Raw genomic sequence first — 16,742 nt, forward strand, 5'->3', positions numbered from 1 at the left:
TCTGTGAGAACGCAACAGTGGGCTAGCCGGGGCCAGTACTCTGTGAGAACGCAGCAGTGGGCTAGCCGGGGCCAGTACTCTGTGAGAACGCAGCAGTGGGCTAGCCGGGGCCAGTACTCTGTGAGAACGCAGCAGTGAGCTAGCCGGGGCCAGTACTCTGTGAGAACGCAGCAGTGAGCTAGCCGGGGCCAGTACTCTGTGAGAACGCAGCAGTGGGCTAGCCGGGGCCAGTACTCTGTGAGAACGCAGCAGTGGGCTAGCCGGGGCCAGTACTCTGTGAGAACGCAGCAGTGGGCTAGCCGGGGCCAGTACTCTGAGAACGCAGCAGTGGGCTAGCCGGGGCCAGTACTCTGTGAGAACGCAGCAGTGGGCTAGCCGGGGCCAGTACTCTGTGAGAACGCAGCAGTGGGCTAGCCGGGGCCAGTACTCTGTGAGAACGCAGCAGTGGGCTAGCCGGGGCCAGTACTCTGAGAACGCAGCAGTGGGCTAGCCGGGGCCAGTACTCTGTGAGAACGCAGCAGTGGGCTAGCCGGGGCCAGTACTCTGTGAGAACGCAGCAGTGGGCTAGCCGGGGCCAGTACTCTGAGAACGCAGCAGTGGGCTAGCCGGGGCCAGTACTCTGTGAGAACGCAGCAGTGGGCTAGCCGGGGCCAGTACTCTGTGAGAACGCAGCAGTGGGCTAGCCGGGGCCAGTACTCTGCACAATCCTGAGTGGTAATTTAACTGAGAATGTAATCCCGTAAACCAAGGGTTCATTTCCACATTCCCAGGGTTAAATTACGACTCATGATGTTGCAGTGTACCCTGAGTGATTTCAGGCTATTTGAATGACTGATTGTCTTACTGATTGGCTGGCTGACTGACTTTCTGACTGGCTGGCTGACTGATTAGTCAATAGACTAGGGAAATAGAAGGAGAGAAGCCATCTCATTTTCATGAAACTGTTTGCCTACCCAATCTATATGACATAAATACATGTCATCCATTAGTCACAGCAGACATCATACGTCAATCCCACATAATTTAATAACATTGAATAGATTTTTGTGGGTATGCATATTTGTGACTGTGTGTGTGTGTGCGTGGGAGGGGGGGGGGGGGGTATAGGGTGACAATATGTACATCTAGGCATGTGTGTCCCCGTAAGTATTAGTACTTTATCTTGTGTTTGTGAGAGGCAGAGACAGCAGTATGTCTGTATGTGTGGGACAATATGTACATCAACGTGTTTCTATAAGTGTGAGCAGTGTGTGTATACCTTTTGTGTGTGTATGTGTAGGGGGGAGGGGAGAGGCAGAGGCAGCAGTATGCCCACCTAAGCTCAGCTCCAAGTGTGATCATTATTGTGACAGCTGAACTGCATAGAAATCACGCTTCACTTGTTCAATTTCCACAGCACATGAATCACCTAATGTCAACACAAACATAAGAGTGTGTGTGTGTGTGTGTGTGTGTGTGTGTGTGTGTGTGTGTGTGTGTGTGTGTGTGTGTGTGTGTGTGTGTGTGTGTGTGTGTGTGTGTGTGTGTGTGTGTGTGTGTGTGTGTGTGTGTGTGTGTGTGTGTGTGTGTGTGTGTGTGCGTGTGTGCGTGTGTGCGTGCGTGCGTGTGTGCGTGCGGCAGTCATGGATTAAAGCTACCCTGGACATAATTATACAATCCTCTTGGCTCACGCGAACTCCTACCATTTTAAATCCCCCACAGCATAGCAAAAGGTTCCTCCTCTTAGGAGAAAAAATATTAAATAATTTCCGTTTTGCTGTCACCTTACAGTCCCTCGTTCCAACTCCCCCCCTCTCCTTTTGCACTCGTCCATCTCCCCCCTCTCTCTCTCTCGCCCCCCCCCCCCCCCACCCCTCTCTCTCTTTCTCTCTCACTCGTGTTCCCTCTAAGGACACAGATCATGCCCTGTGTCTGACATACTGTGGAAATCACAGTTATGTAATGACGGAAGTTTTCTGCTTCACAGCAAAAAAATAAAACACATCCATGTGGTTAAGCCTGCATTGTGAGTGCGCATGCTCGGGACCATTTGACATGCAGAGGAATATTATCCACTCATGTTGATGTTTACATGTCAGGATGGCGTCTGGTAATCTGAAGGTCTCCAGTTTGACCCCCGAAGCCTCTGGTATATGTGTTGTAAGACACTTTGCCCTTAACACTTTTAACAACAAAATTGCTGACGTTAGCGTTAGCTCACGATAGCTGTCTTTCTCCAGAAACGTTAATATTAAATCGCGATGCAGTGTAAAATCTGAAAAGAACCTCGCGGATCTGATCATCACCACGGACAGTGCCCTAGTTTCAGATAAACGTGGGATTTGATAGAGCGTAAATACACGTTTATGGCGCGAAATGTGTTAACAGACCCCCAGGACTCATCATCACCATTTGAGCACCAGCCTTCAGCTGGCTGGAGCTGAAACTGAATTTCCCCTGCGAGCTTAGTAGAGGTCTTTTATTTTAGAAGAGATGTCAAAAGATTACAGTTTCTGATAAGTCTGTTTGTGCGGGAGAGCAAGTCCCACGAACTCAGAGTATCAGGAGGAGGAATGTGAATAGAATTAAAAAGCCTTTATTGTGACACGGCTATACAATGGCTGTCATGTCACAATAACAAAGTTTTAAGTGTATTCATTTGATACCTTTTGAGTGCCTGCCTGGGACTTTCTCTTTTTTGCAGAATGCCCGTATATGGAGATCTCTTTGTCATCAATATTGGCCAGCAACTCTACACCTGACCTCAAACCCTTAGATCTCCATATATAACGATCCGGCGAAAACTAGAATTCTCAACAGGTCCGGAAATTAAGGCCCGGCCCTACCTGGGCCCTCATCAAACCCTGTACACTCAAGACACTTCCCCCGCTGCCACCCTTAGATCTCCATATATGGAGCTGACCTGTTCTGCCGTTCCATATGCTGATCTGACCTCATCAAACCCTGTACACTCAAGACACGCTCCATATATGGCCAGTACAGAATTAATTCCATATGTTGATCTGACCCTCCATGCCAAAGCACCAGCGCTCGCCCAGCAGTCTGCTGTCACCCAGGCGGGTGCATGCACGTGACCTCACCCCTCGCCCTCAGGCGTCTTACTGGTAATAGGCCTATAATTTACATGCATCCAGACACATCCCTTGAGTTTCATACTGTGTGTAACAGCGTTGTTGCACTTGTGATGTACGTGCAGTTGGATACTAATTAAGTGTGCCATATCTAAGTTAATGTGTGAACCACTTCGAAACTCCAATGACCAGGGGCCATTATCACCTCAAAAAACCACGCATAAGCCTTCACCTCGGACGCCACATTATCACCTGAAAAGGGCTAATGAAGTCCACATTCTTACTACAGTCTTGCTGCCCGCAGCCCTCCTCCTGCGCATCAGACGCACTACCTCGGATGGTTAGCAGACGGTGTACGATTTGTTTTTCTTCAAATTCCCCTGCAGGGCATGCTATGTGTAGCATAACACACCACTGGATGATGTAGGGCAGTGGTTCCCAACGTGGGGTCCGGGGAACCCTAGGGGTCCTTGAGAGAGTCCCAGGGGGTCCCCAGCTAAATGATAATTAGCTAAATGGACCCTTACAGGTCTATTTGTACACTCTCAGAGTTAAATTAACATTGATTTTACAATATAAATCGAGGGTCCCAGAGATAGAAATGCCATTAAATGGGGGTCAGTAGGCTAATGCATGTCAAACTGGGGGTTCTTGAAATTAAACAGGTTGAGAATCACTGCTAGAGCCGTAAAAATCCTCTCTTATGGGGGTCCCTGGCATATCTTTTCAAATGGGGGGTCCACGGGCTAATTAGTGTCAATTTGGGGGTCCTTGACATGAAAAGGTTTGGGAACCACTGATGTAGGGTCTTGTGAAGGTGGCTGTGTCACTGTGGTTTTAAAGTGGACACCTCCCATCACAGAGGAATAGGCTCTGTGCATCACATGTCATGGTGGACCCTCTTGTAAACAAGTGTAATGCTTAATTGGGTCGTCCACTCACAGTTAACAGTCTTTGTATTGAGTTTGTGCTTGAAATGTACTGTAATTCTGCAAACTGTTAATAAATATTTCAACCAATCAATCAATCAATGCACATATAACACCTTCATATCATCAATGTCGAGCAGAAACCTTGTATCTCCTTTCTCTCTTTTTTTCCCTTCCATAAATTAATTGGCTATTGGTCACCACCACTTAAGCCTTATTTACACGTGTTAGTGTAAATAGTGAAGGTAATAGCTTCCTGAAGCTCACAACAGAATGCAATGTGATGTATTGTGAATTTGTGAGCTTGTAGATTTAGCTATTTTCGGTATTTTCAAAACGTTTTGAAATTTCGCCTATAAAATAGCGTCATCAAAAATTGTGGTTAATCTTTTTGTGGGTTTTAAGTATTTAACCATGAGTATTAACAAGAGATTGTGACTAAATATTAACTACTTTGGATGTACTGGAAAAGTAACGGTTTTGGACAGGTTTCCGGTTTAAATCTGCTACTCAAGCAAGAAAAAGTATTTGTTAAAATAATAGCTAGTGCCTATTTTCTCCCACATGAGTATGATGAGTTCTCAGGAAATTATAAATCTTAAAGTTGTGCATTAGATATTTAATCTTCTTTAGAAGATTCCCTGTTCAAAAAGTCTTGCAGTTTTACTAAACTCTGTTATGGAAATAGCCTTAAGTCTCCATTGTTTGGTATTGCAAATCATATCGCAATATTTTTATTGGAAGTAATTTAGTCGTCTGATTATTTAGTTCGCCTTTTAGAAGAATAAGAATAGTCTTGTGTTTATTTCATGGATATACAATTTTGGCTAAACTGAATTGAATGACAAAATCTAATTAATTCCTCCAATAAATAAATAAATAGATATATACATAAATAAAGTTGAAACAACAATTCAAATAAACAAACAAACAGGATTGAATTAATTCAAACTAATTCAAATATTCATATCCCTAGGATTTCATTTTCAGAAGAGATGATTACTTTTTGGGAAATCCCTCCCCACATGACTGACTCATGTGCCACGTCATCTCCTCTCTCTAATGACTCTTTGCACTCTTCCGCCCAAGGAGAAATGCTGATGAAAACATTGAAACACCAGAAAAACAAAACAAAAGAAAAAAAACACCAAATGTGCTTTTTGCTGATGATGATGAGCACTGGTGCAAAGTACATATACTTAAGTAAAATTTTGAGGTACATTTACTGCACTGGATTTTCAGTACTTCTACTTCTACTCCACTACATCTGGGATCCAAATATTGAGCTTTTACTCCACTACATTTATTTGAAAACGTACTTTGTAGATTTAGATTATTATTACAAAACGTATATACATTTCGGCCATTTGAAAATAGCCGAATTACAAGCTCATGATGCTGGGCTTATAGATCTGCTTTTTTCAAACATTTAATTTTTTTATTTTTTAACTTTTGTACTTTTACGCATTTTCATTCCGGAATTGTAACAGAGTACTTCTACATTGCAGTATTGATATACTTTTACTTAAGTAAAAAATCACACCCGTCTGAAGTGAGTGGTGCAAAAAAACTCAGCTTCCCATCATGCACCTGTGCACAGTGTGAAGCCCAACAGCGCCACTTTGTCACCTGTTGGTACCCTAAACATACATACATAGATAGAGACACGGGGACAGACATTGCTGGGCAGTGGAGTGGCTGCACCCTATGGTTGCACCACTCAAAAAACGTGAGTACTTTTTCCACCACTGCTGATGACGAGTTGGCACTGACCTTGGGCAGAGAGGCTCGGGAGCCAGAACTCTGGGTGGTCATGGTGAGCACGGTGGTGATGCCCAGGCCCACGCGGGCCGGCGCCGCGTCCATGTTGATCCAGAAGGAGACCCAGGAGAGGATGACAATGAGCAGCGACGGAATGTACATCTGGATCAGGTAGTAGCCCATCTGACGCTCCAGGTGAAAACGAGCCTCGATGCAGGTGAACTTGCCTGCAGGCCACGGGGAGAGAAGGGCAACAAGATGACACTTTTGAACCCTGTTTAACCCATTCAAGAACGAGAACCCCTTTTGGTGTTTTAAGCATTATGTTATACTTTAGGTATTGAAAAATAGCAGATCTATAATAGCTCTTTTGAGAAATCGTGAAAATGTGGCGCAAATCTTTGAATATATATTCTTTCAGAGTGAACTTTTTAACTCAAATCTCTGCTTCTGGGCGGTTCCTGGAACAACACATTTCAGATGGGGGGGTCGGCGACCAATTACATTTGGGGTCCTTGACATAAAACAGTCTGAGAACCACTGACAGTATATGTTCTTCAGAAAACTGTCATGACTTAGAAGACATTTTGTAGAATCTGGTCTCAGTCCTAAATGGGTTAACACATTGCCTGGTTGAGAACCACTGCTTTAGAGTAGTTGTTCTCAGCCGGTGTGCCGAGGCACATGAGTCAAGTACAGAACCACTTCTTTAGAGTAGTTGTTCTCAGACGGTGTGCCGAGGCACGTGAGTCAAGTACAGAACCACTGCTTTAGAGTAGTTGTTCTCAGACGGTGTGCCGAGGCACGTGAGTCAAGTACAGAGTGCCTTGAGATGTTTTTGACAGCCACATATTATTGAGGGAAATAAACAACAGAAACAGGACAGGTGCTCACAGGAGAAAAGTAGTGTAATGTATTACAGGTGCTCTTGGGAGGATAAAAAGAAAAAACGCTTTGATATTTGTTAAAAGTCTTTGACGTTTTGGCAATTTCAATAAATATATGAAAAAATGAAAATAACCTGTACTTTTGAACACGTGTTTTTAAAAGCAAGCACTCCAGTACTTTAAGCAAATTTGACAGAGCAACTTTCACTTGTAATATTTGACTCAATAGTAGTAAGCACTGGTTCTGAGTACGGCTCTCAAGGACATGGCTTCCACCTCATTTGATGATGAGGCTGTGCCTCGTTGCAGGTCAAATTACCTGGAGAGAAGATGGAGGGAACATTAAGAGCAATGGAAGGAAAGAAAATAAGAACCGGGGGAGATTTCTATGGTCCGATTAAGACAGTCTGACACATCAGCATAGGCATATGCCTTATTTCCAGACCTACACATGTGGCTCATTTAACTTTGAAAGTGTACAAATGTACCTCTAAGGTTTATAATATTGCTTTCAAATCGTATCACCCAGGCCTCAATACATGTGAATTCACTCATTCTGAGCCATTTGCCCGAAATGAGGGAGTTTAAAGGAAGGAGGGGCAAGAAAGAGGGAAATGAAATGATTTCGATGGTTTTCGAGGTTTGGCGCGGCTGATAAAAAATAAATAACTCAAATAAATAAGTAACTCAAAGTCAATATATTTTAGTAGCTACTGTAAGGTAGAGATTATGTTGCTGGGTTTAAGAGCTGAACCTTTTTTTTTACAGGGTAAGAAAAGGCGAAGGAAGAGAGGAATGACAGAGATGGAATAGAAATGATGTTCAGATTATGCAGCGGTAAAGAGATGGGAGTATGGGAGACGGAGAAAAAAATGCTTCTGATCAAATTTGAGTTCATCAGCCCAGGGAGGAAATGGACGTAAACAGAGTTGAAATGGCTTGAGAGAGAGAGTAAAAAGAAAAGACCAAGATGGTTGCAGCTGGCTTTGATACTAGAGGCATTCATCCATAGCAGGAGTGAATTACAGACAGGGAGGAGGGGCTGGAAGAAAGGATGGAGAGATGAGGATGACAAAAGAGAGAGAGAGAGAGAGAAAAAATGATCAGTGGAAAGTAGTAACTAAGTGGATTTAGTACAATTTTGAGGTATTTGTACTTTCTTTTTCTACTCCACTACATCTTAAGCCCAAACCACATCAAAGGGTCGGGTTGGGACAAAATGTTTTTTAAGGTAGACCACACAATGCAACTCATTGCAACTCAATGAGCGATGAGTGGTTTAACATAAAAAACGCTTTGTGCACTCCCAACCCGACCCTTTGGTGTGGTTTGGGCTTCAGATGTAAATATTGTACTTTTACACTTACACTGTAGATTTTGATTATCATTACAACACATTGGTCATTATTCAGCCCTATATACTGTACATTGCAGCCATTTGAAAATAGCCGATCTACATAAGCTCACAATGCGTCGCATTTCAAAATATGTTTTATACATTTGAAAACTTGAAATGGGACATTCTGCATATGCCTGGTATAGGCCTACACTATTTTAAGTGCATTTTTATACCAATACCGTTGTACTTTTACTCAAGCAATTTTGAATACCAGACTTTTACTTGTAACAGAGTATTTCTGCATTGCACTATTGATACTTTTGAGTAAGTTCCCACCACTGCAGGAAGGCAGTGTACAGTACATGGCACACTCTGGGACCATTCTGAGTCCACTTTCACACAACCTGGAGTTAAATGAATACCCCTATATTTACTGTGCAGGGAACGAGGAGGGAGAACAGAAGAGAAGGGGAGATAAGGCACAGCAACGAAATAAGGAGATGGCTGTGATAACGTCACCAGCTATCTGGTGCGGGGGAGTGGAAATGGGCTTTGATAACTCTGAACCTTTACGTATCGAGGGAGGGAGGGAGGGGGAGATGAGAAAGACCATGCCCAAAGCCATAGAGTAAGACAGAGTTACGACATTGAGGGGCAGAAAACAGCCTGGTCACGTGGTTAATGTACTCGCGCGAGCGCATAGACTCCAATGCATTCCGTAAACTTCCGGTTCAATTCAATACTTCCGGTTGTCCCCATTCAATAGAAGTCGTAGAAGAGCCTGGTCCCATGAATTGTCTTATAGGCAATTCACACTGAGAGGGACTGAATCCGTTTCATTGGAACCGTTTCCGAATACGGTTGCCTGGTCCCCGATGGCCATGATTCACATTGCCCGAGATTCAACAGCGCACCCGGGTGCACTTGCATAACACACTTTGATCCTTCAGATGGCGGTGTGCTTGATGGCTGGTGCACACGGACACTGACCATCAACTCTGCGACATTGTCTCCAATAAATCCAGACACACTGCATTGCATTGCCTCTTTTGGCTCTTTGCCGTTATACTACTTCACTGTCAGCCTGCCTGCTATTCACTGTGTCAGTCAGTTCTGTGCTCCAGTGTCGTGTTTGATATTAGTTTAATGGATTCTACTTTAGCATTATTATTATTATTTTGTTTTACTTTGGAAACTATGCCAAGCAAAGCCCAAGAGCCACGTGTAGTCCAAGATCAGCGCATATTGCGGTGCTGCGCGTATAGCAGATTCAACAGGAGACGGGCGGCATTGATAAATGAGCTGGTGTTACGTGTCGTGCAGCGTCTGTGTTTTTTTTGTTGACGCTTGGCTCGTCGACTAGAGATCATGTCACGTTCTTAAAAAAAACAGTCCACTTCCTTCTTTAGGTACGCATGCATTCACATTGGAACGATCCGTATCTGAATACACTTCAACGGTCCAGATACCCGCCCCCCATGCGGTCTCGGGGACGGTTGGGCGATCCGCTCCCGGGAACAGTACGCATCATTCACATTACCACAACATCTGCCAAGTGGTCCCGAGTGCGCACCCGGGACCATAGTGTGAATTGCCCCTTACTCTATGACGCTGACCATGCCTACGTCGCTGTTTCTCTCAACGTTCGGTCCGGAGTTCATCAGGGGACCAAGCGCACCCTTACCCAGTGGTGTAGTCTAACGTTATACACTATATACGTAGTATGGTGTGCCGAAGGGGGACTTCCCCATGGTTCGACATCCCATTACTTCGAACATGCATTAAGGTTGGCGAGCATGCATTAAGGTTGGCGAACATGCATTAAGGTTGGCGAACATGCATTAAGGTTGGCGAACATGCATTAAGGTTGGCGAACATGCATTAAGGTTGGCGAACATGCATTAAGGTTGGCGAACATGCATTAAGGTTGGCGAACATGCGCTGCTCCCGTGCTTGCGGTTATGTTTAGGTTAGGGTTAGATAGGGTTAGTAAGGTTAGTAATGGTCGAACTAACGGGAGGTCGTACCAATGCCATGCCGCTGTGCCGAAGTTCAGCCATCAAGATATTTATATTATCTATAATATAAATCTATATTATCGCGAGCATAATATACCCTATTATGTGCGCATGTCGCGCAGTGAATAATTATGGTATGTCGCCTGGGAAAACCTAGGCTACAGCATTACCCTTACCGCCGTCTGTAACTCTGAGAGGGTACACTGTATCATTCTCAGCACTGTACAATGTAAGAGTCCATTTGGTCATCCTGGTCTTACCCAGACCCGAGGTTGAGTGACAGTGGCCTAATTTATAGGCTGCTCATTTTTACAATGGTGTCCCGCGCCGAAAATAGAACATCTACAAGCTCACAAATGCGCCGTCGCACCATGACTCTCGCTGATGTAACATTCCGATTCCACTGTCATTCATAATGCAGGCATTTTAAAGACGGGGCTTTTTGGGAATTTTATTTTTGAAATTTCATTCTAAAACTGAAGACTGTGTGCTTCTGAACCAATCCGAGCGTTGCATCCCTTCAGGCTATGGGTCATATAGCTCCGCAACGCTGGAGTTGTTTGTTTACAAAACATTACAAGTCAGATACAGAGCATGCAGCTACTACGTGACTTATTTCTAACCTATAATGTTTTCAGATACATATTTTAGCGTGCTGATTAAGTTTAAAATGAGTAATACACTGTCTGGATGGCATATTGAATGAGATTAACAGAATATTTCTGTAATCATGCGGGACTCGATACGTCATCATGCATCACTGTTAAAGTGTTCAATCAATCAATCAAACCTGCTGTTAAAGCATCATTTGTCCTCGCGTCGGTACAATGGGGAAAGTTGAACCTAAATGTTTACGCTTGGAGCCAGTTGTAGTAAGAGTGGAGTAGAGGGATTAGAACAAAGGCTTCAGATAATTGCCTCCGTCAGAAGTATCCAACTCTCTCAACTCACTCGTTACACAACGCCTCGCTCGCTCCAAGCATCAACAGACATATTTAACCTAGCCTTTGGTTGAGACACAAGGACGGATGCTGCTGCAAGCACAACGCAAATGTTACTGCCCCGTCGTCTATGCACTGTAAGCAGCAGTTTTGGAAAAAGTACTCAAAGTTTTTACTTAAATAAAAGTATCAATACTGCAACATAGAACTACTACTCGGTTAGGCCTCACTCACACGGTTGCAACAGATTGCTGTATGCTTGTTGTATACAAAGGGTGTGACACAGCTTGCCCCAATGCATTTCCAATGGGAGTCACATGGTTTGACACAACATTTGTGTTGTGTGAGGGGGAGGGGCGCAGTCGAAAGCCATACAACAGCTTGTAGTCCAAAATGTGGACTACAAACCATGTGACTTCCATTGGAAATGCATTGGGGCGGCCATGACACTTACAACATTCATACAACAAGCATGCATCAATGTTTTAAAGGTGTGAGTGCGGCCTTACAAGTAAAGGTCTGGAATTCAAAATGTACTTGAAAGTACAAAAGTATTGGCATCAATATGTACTTAAAGTACCAAAAGTAAAAGTAGTCATTGCAGAATGTCCCATTTCAAGTTATCAAATATATTTAAAAAAACCTTTGAAAATAGCAGATCTACAAGCTCATAATGTGTCGCATTGTGAGTTTGTAGATCGGCTATTTTCAAATGGCCGAAATGTTTATAGGGCTGAATTGGTTAGTGTATGTTTTGAAATGATAATCAAAATCTACAAAATAAATGTAGTGGAGTAAAAGTACAATATTTGTACAGTAGTAGAAGTAAATGTATGGAAATTGTAAATACTCAAGTAAAGTACAAATACCGCAAAACAAAATTGTACTTAAGTACAGTACTTGAGTAAATGTACTTAGTTTCTGCTTTTAGTGTGGTTGAAATTTCAGGTCAGGTCCTGAAAGCTCAGAACGTGGGTTCAGTATCCATGTTAAACTACGGTAATTATCTCAGTCAGATTCAGAGACCCCCAAGCCTGATTTATGCTTTGTCGCTATTTTCAGCATGTACAAAGTATAGCCAAAATCGGGCTTAATGCATTAACCAGACTTTGTGTTGTTGCACACGCCCCCATAGTAAACATCACATTTATAAAGAAAATGTCACAGAAAAGGATTAAAAAATAAAATGAATATATAAATAAAAATAATTTCTCTAGTGCATTAGTGGTTGTCGTTTACTACATCTTATAGATTTTATATTGTATTATGATTTTTTTTTTAAATAATCGTTGTGCTGCTAGCCACAATGGTTATTAAGGATCTCAAGAAAAAGGTAAATGGGGGGGGGGGGAAATCTGGAGGCTCTCTACATTTGTTTGATCAATCTATAAAGGAATCTGCACACTGCTATATGGAGAGACACATGTGTAAAGAAGCTTGTTTGAGATTGGTTATGATTCGTTTTACCGGGCTAAGCCCTGAACTGTTTCTGAGATTCAAGCCAGTTAGTAGATGGGTCTGGAGCACTACAATCATCATGTGTGTCCCAATGGAATTAAAGACTTAAGCTTTGCACCATTTCAGCTGATTTATGCGCTGTCATACGAAAGAAATAGCAGACATACAAGCTCTCAACGCGTTGCATCCGCTGTGCATTGTGAGCTTGTAAATCTGATATGTGCGACAGTACGTACGACAACTCAAAGGTGAGGCTTAGAATACTGTCAGTATATTTAGTCATAGTTTTAGTCATCGTGGCAAATTTCAAATCAACACTGAATTCACATCGGCTCCACCTCGTCCTCCTCCCTCTGCTTCTGTAATGTAATTCAGGCCATGCACAGCAGCAGCAGCAGCAGCTAGCTAGCTGTAGCACGGTGGCCGCAGATCCATTTAATCAGGGGAGGATCAATGGAAGACAGACATCGTTGTCAAGAACGTCCAATCAATTAGAGTTAACCCTGGAAGCACTGCTGTGGGACAGCGAGGGGGATGCGGGGGATAAGGATGAGAGAGGAGGAGACGGGGAAGGAGAAGTGGAAAGGCAAGAAGGACAGTGAAGACGATGAGGGGCTATGCGACGGAGGAGGAGGGGAAGGCGTGCAGTGTGGCTGGACTTGATTTATAACTGTGATACACTTCGGAGCTTTTAAGTGCTGTCCATATTTTCCATCTGATAAAAAAGATTGAAATTATTCAGCTGGACCCATCTCGCTATGGGGGGCTGAGCGCAGCTGTGTGTGTGTGCGTGCGTGCGTGCGTGCGTGCGTGCGTGCGTGCGTGCGTGCGTGCATTGGGTGTATATTCCCATCAAAACCTATAAGAGGTGGCTGTGTGTATACAAAAGCGTGTCTGCAGGTGTGCACACACTGTCTATTGGTGGAGTACATTTACTAGTACTGTACTTTAGTACAATTTTTAGGTATTTTATTTTAGGTACTTTACTTGAGTATTTCCAATTTCCAATACTTTTACTTCTACTCCACTACATCTCTGATCCAAATATTGTACCTTTACTCCACAGTCTCCACTACATGTATTTGAATACTTGAGTTAGTTACTTTGATTATTATTACAAAACATACTAACCCTATATACATTTCGGCCATTTGAAAATAGCCGATCTACAAGCTCACAATGCATTGAAATGGAACATTCTGTATAATGAGTACTTTTTACTTTTGGTACTTTTACATTTTGCTCCCAATACTTTTGTACTTTGACTCAAGTGAATTTTTAATTCTGGACATTCACTTGTAACAGAGTATTTCTAGAAGTATTGATACTTTTACTAAAGTAAAAAATGTGAGTACTTTTTCAACCACTGGCATTAATTGCTGCTTCTCCGTGTGCACGAGCGTGTCTCCCTTTTATGTTCCTGCGGCATTGTGCATAATGTATGTGAGTATTGCATTTAACAACAAAGTCACATGGATTTGTGTGTGTGTGTGTGTGTGTGTGTGTGTGTGTGTGTGTGTGTGTGTGTGTGTGTGTGTGTGTGTGTGTGTGTGTGTGTGTGTGTGTGTGTGTGTGTGTGTGTGTGTGTGTGTGTGTGTGTTGGGATGAAGGACCGATTCAGAGCAGGAAATTACTGTTACCCCCCCGACGGATTGCAATCATCCTCTCAGACACACAACAAATGCTAATGATAAAGCGTCCCGAGAGCGCGGAGCTGCAATGCACCAGGCACAGTAATTAGTATTTCAACCAGTGTGTCTGGGGCTCTCCCTCGCCACTCTCTCCCTCTACGGGGGGAGGGAAGAGCCAGCGAGTGGGGAGGGGGGGAGAGGTGGAGGAATGGAGAAAACGTGACAGTCACAGCAATGGTGGAGAGGTTGGAAATAGGAGAGAGAAAGCCCACCCCCGGCATCACCCCTTCCCCACCTCTCGCTTTTTCTGTCTGTCTGTCTGTATGCCTGTCTCTCTCTCTGTCTCTCTCACTCTCTGTCTCTCTCTCTCTCATTCACTCTCTGTCTCTCTCTCTCTCTCTCTCTCACTCTCTGTCTATCTCTCTCTCTCCCGCTCTTCAGATCACAACAGATTGCGGCTAATAAATTTGAGAGAAACGACACCTTAATTCCTTCTTAATGCTTGATTGGGGACCACCGAGGCAAGAGCGCACGCACGCACGCACGCACGCACGCACGCACGCACGCACGTACGCACGCACGCACGCACGCACACATGCACGCACGCACGCACGCACGCACGCACACATGCACGCACGCACGCACGCACACAGAGTAGCTACTTTTGCTTCAAGGATTCATTCATGTCTTAGACTCTTGTGCCAGCCCTTTGTGGGCCGTTAGTGGGGGAGGGAGAGGACAGGAGAGATGAAGTTAAGAGAGGATGGAATGAAAGAAGAGAGAAAAAAGAAGAGTGTGAGAAAGGATGAATGGGATATAAGAGGAGAGAGAGGGGGGGGGGGGGGGGGGGGTGATGACAGAAGGGTGCAGCAGAGGTAGAGACTAGAGAGCTACAATTCTCCCTCCTTGGCTCACAGAACCACAGTCAGATGGACTTCAGCAGCAGTGTGCCAGTGTTCTCTTTCTCTCTCTTTCGTGTGTGTGTGTGTGTGTGTGTGTGTGTGTGTGTGTGTGTGTGTGTGTGTGTGTGTGTGTGTGTGTGTGTGTGTGTGTGTGTGTGTGTGTGTGTGTGTGTGTGTGTGTGTGTGTGTGTGTGTGTGTGTGTGTGTGTGTGTGTGCTGTGCGTGTGTGCATTTAACTCTGAGATGCAAATGTTACATTTGAACACTCACAGTTACTAATGTATTAATTAACACGTGAGGATTTTACTGTGCCTTATGTACACGTATTACTGAGCATGTGTGGGTGAAAGAGAGACAGAGAGAGAGTGTGTGTGTGTCTGTGTGCGCGCGTGCATGCTTGTGTGTTTGTGTGTGCACACGTGTGCACGTATGGATTAGCGGGGGATGCTGGTGTCTGTGTAGAGGCGTATCAAGGCTCCTGGTGTGGAGGTGGAGCGTGTACTGCAGACACAGCCATCCGTCAGTACTGCTGTCATCTGGAGACGTGGTGTAGCGTGTGACTGATGGCTTGGTATCACAACCAATCAACCCACTATACTGCTGCTCCCCCGCATTAACTCTATTTAGAGTGCAGCAGGTTGGTTCTGTGTCTCTTAAGCCTCGTTCAGGCCAAAGATTTGGGACGCGACCAAGACCTGTTTTAGTGTCATGATAGTGTCTCGCACCGAAAATAGCCAATCTACAAGATCTGAGAAATGGTTCTGTTTTGAAAAATTGGTTTCAAATTAAGTTTTAGTCCTAGTGAATTTTTTTTTGCCAAAAAACAATAATAATCACCTGACCTGACCCAAATAACCTGGGTCCATGATAGATGATATACACACACACACACACACACACACACACACACACACACACACACACACACACACACACACACACACACACACACAACCACATATTCCAACACACCTGAACAGCTCTTTCTCTCTTCATTTGTGTCCATTTCATTCTATGGTGAGCCACAGTGCTTCTGCATAGGCTGAGCCACAGTGAGTGAGTGGCTCCGTAATCTCTGGCATGATATGAGGATGCAGGACTGGCGAGGTGAACTGGACAGATGGTTTCCAGCCACACTCCCAACACCCGGGGGGAGAAACGGAGCATAGCTAACTCCCCCGACCGACCGCCGTTCTTCCCTGTATTACAGTGGTTCCCTTTTTGTATCGAGGCCCATTATTTATTCGACATTTGAGCCATGGACCACCATTTGATGAGATTTCCAGAAGCGTGCATTCGGGGGGAGGGGCGGCATCAGCCGGGGGGGGGGGGGGGGGGGGGGGGGGGGGGGATTATGACACTCCACTACCGTTCCATCTCGCAGCCGCCGCTCCACGCCGCAACTGCCGGTTAACAGCCGCGGCGCTGCCGGGAGAAGGGCCGGCATCTGCTGGGGAAGTTGAGGGGATTATGACACTGGACTGCCACTCACTTCCGCAGCAGTGCGTTGGTCCGACATGCTTTGCGTCGTGCTTGCGGTTAGGGTTTGGGGTGTCGAAACTGATATAATAATAATAATAAACTTTATTTACATAGCACTTTTTTAACCAATGTTCCAAAGTGCTTAACAACAGAAAATAAAACAACAACACCACTATCAGAGGGGAATAAAGGTATCAAGTTTTCGGGGTTAAAAAGGCTTATCTGTATAAATGTGTCTAGTTTTGTTTTAAAATTTGTGAGGGAACTAGCAACCCTGAGGTCAAGTGGGAATCTGTTCCAGAGTCTGGGAGCCCTGGCTGGAA

At 44.5% G+C, this 16,742-nt stretch overlaps 2 protein-coding genes across 4 annotated transcripts in view; one reads left to right on the forward strand and one right to left on the reverse strand.

The window, feature by feature from the left end:
* glra1 (glycine receptor, alpha 1) overlaps positions 1 to 16,742 on the reverse strand; it is a gene marked incomplete at its 5' end in the record, with an annotated part of 116,859 nt that overhangs the window by 34,809 nt on the left and 65,308 nt on the right. For all 3 annotated transcript variants that reach the window (XM_079505541.1, XM_079505540.1, XM_079505539.1), the window contains one exon: positions 5,774 to 5,988. In XM_079505541.1, the coding sequence (XP_079361667.1) occupies positions 5,774 to 5,988 (215 nt within the window). The remainder of the gene's footprint in view (positions 1 to 5,773; positions 5,989 to 16,742) is intronic.
* LOC306926235 (uncharacterized protein) overlaps positions 1 to 16,742 on the forward strand; it is a 154,108-nt gene that overhangs the window by 27,708 nt on the left and 109,658 nt on the right. The window lies entirely within an intron of this gene.

The sequence above is a fragment of the Electrona antarctica genome (genome assembly GCF_951216825.1).
Source record: "Electrona antarctica genome assembly, chromosome: 1".
NCBI classification, from domain to species: Eukaryota; Metazoa; Chordata; class Actinopteri; order Myctophiformes; family Myctophidae; genus Electrona; species Electrona antarctica.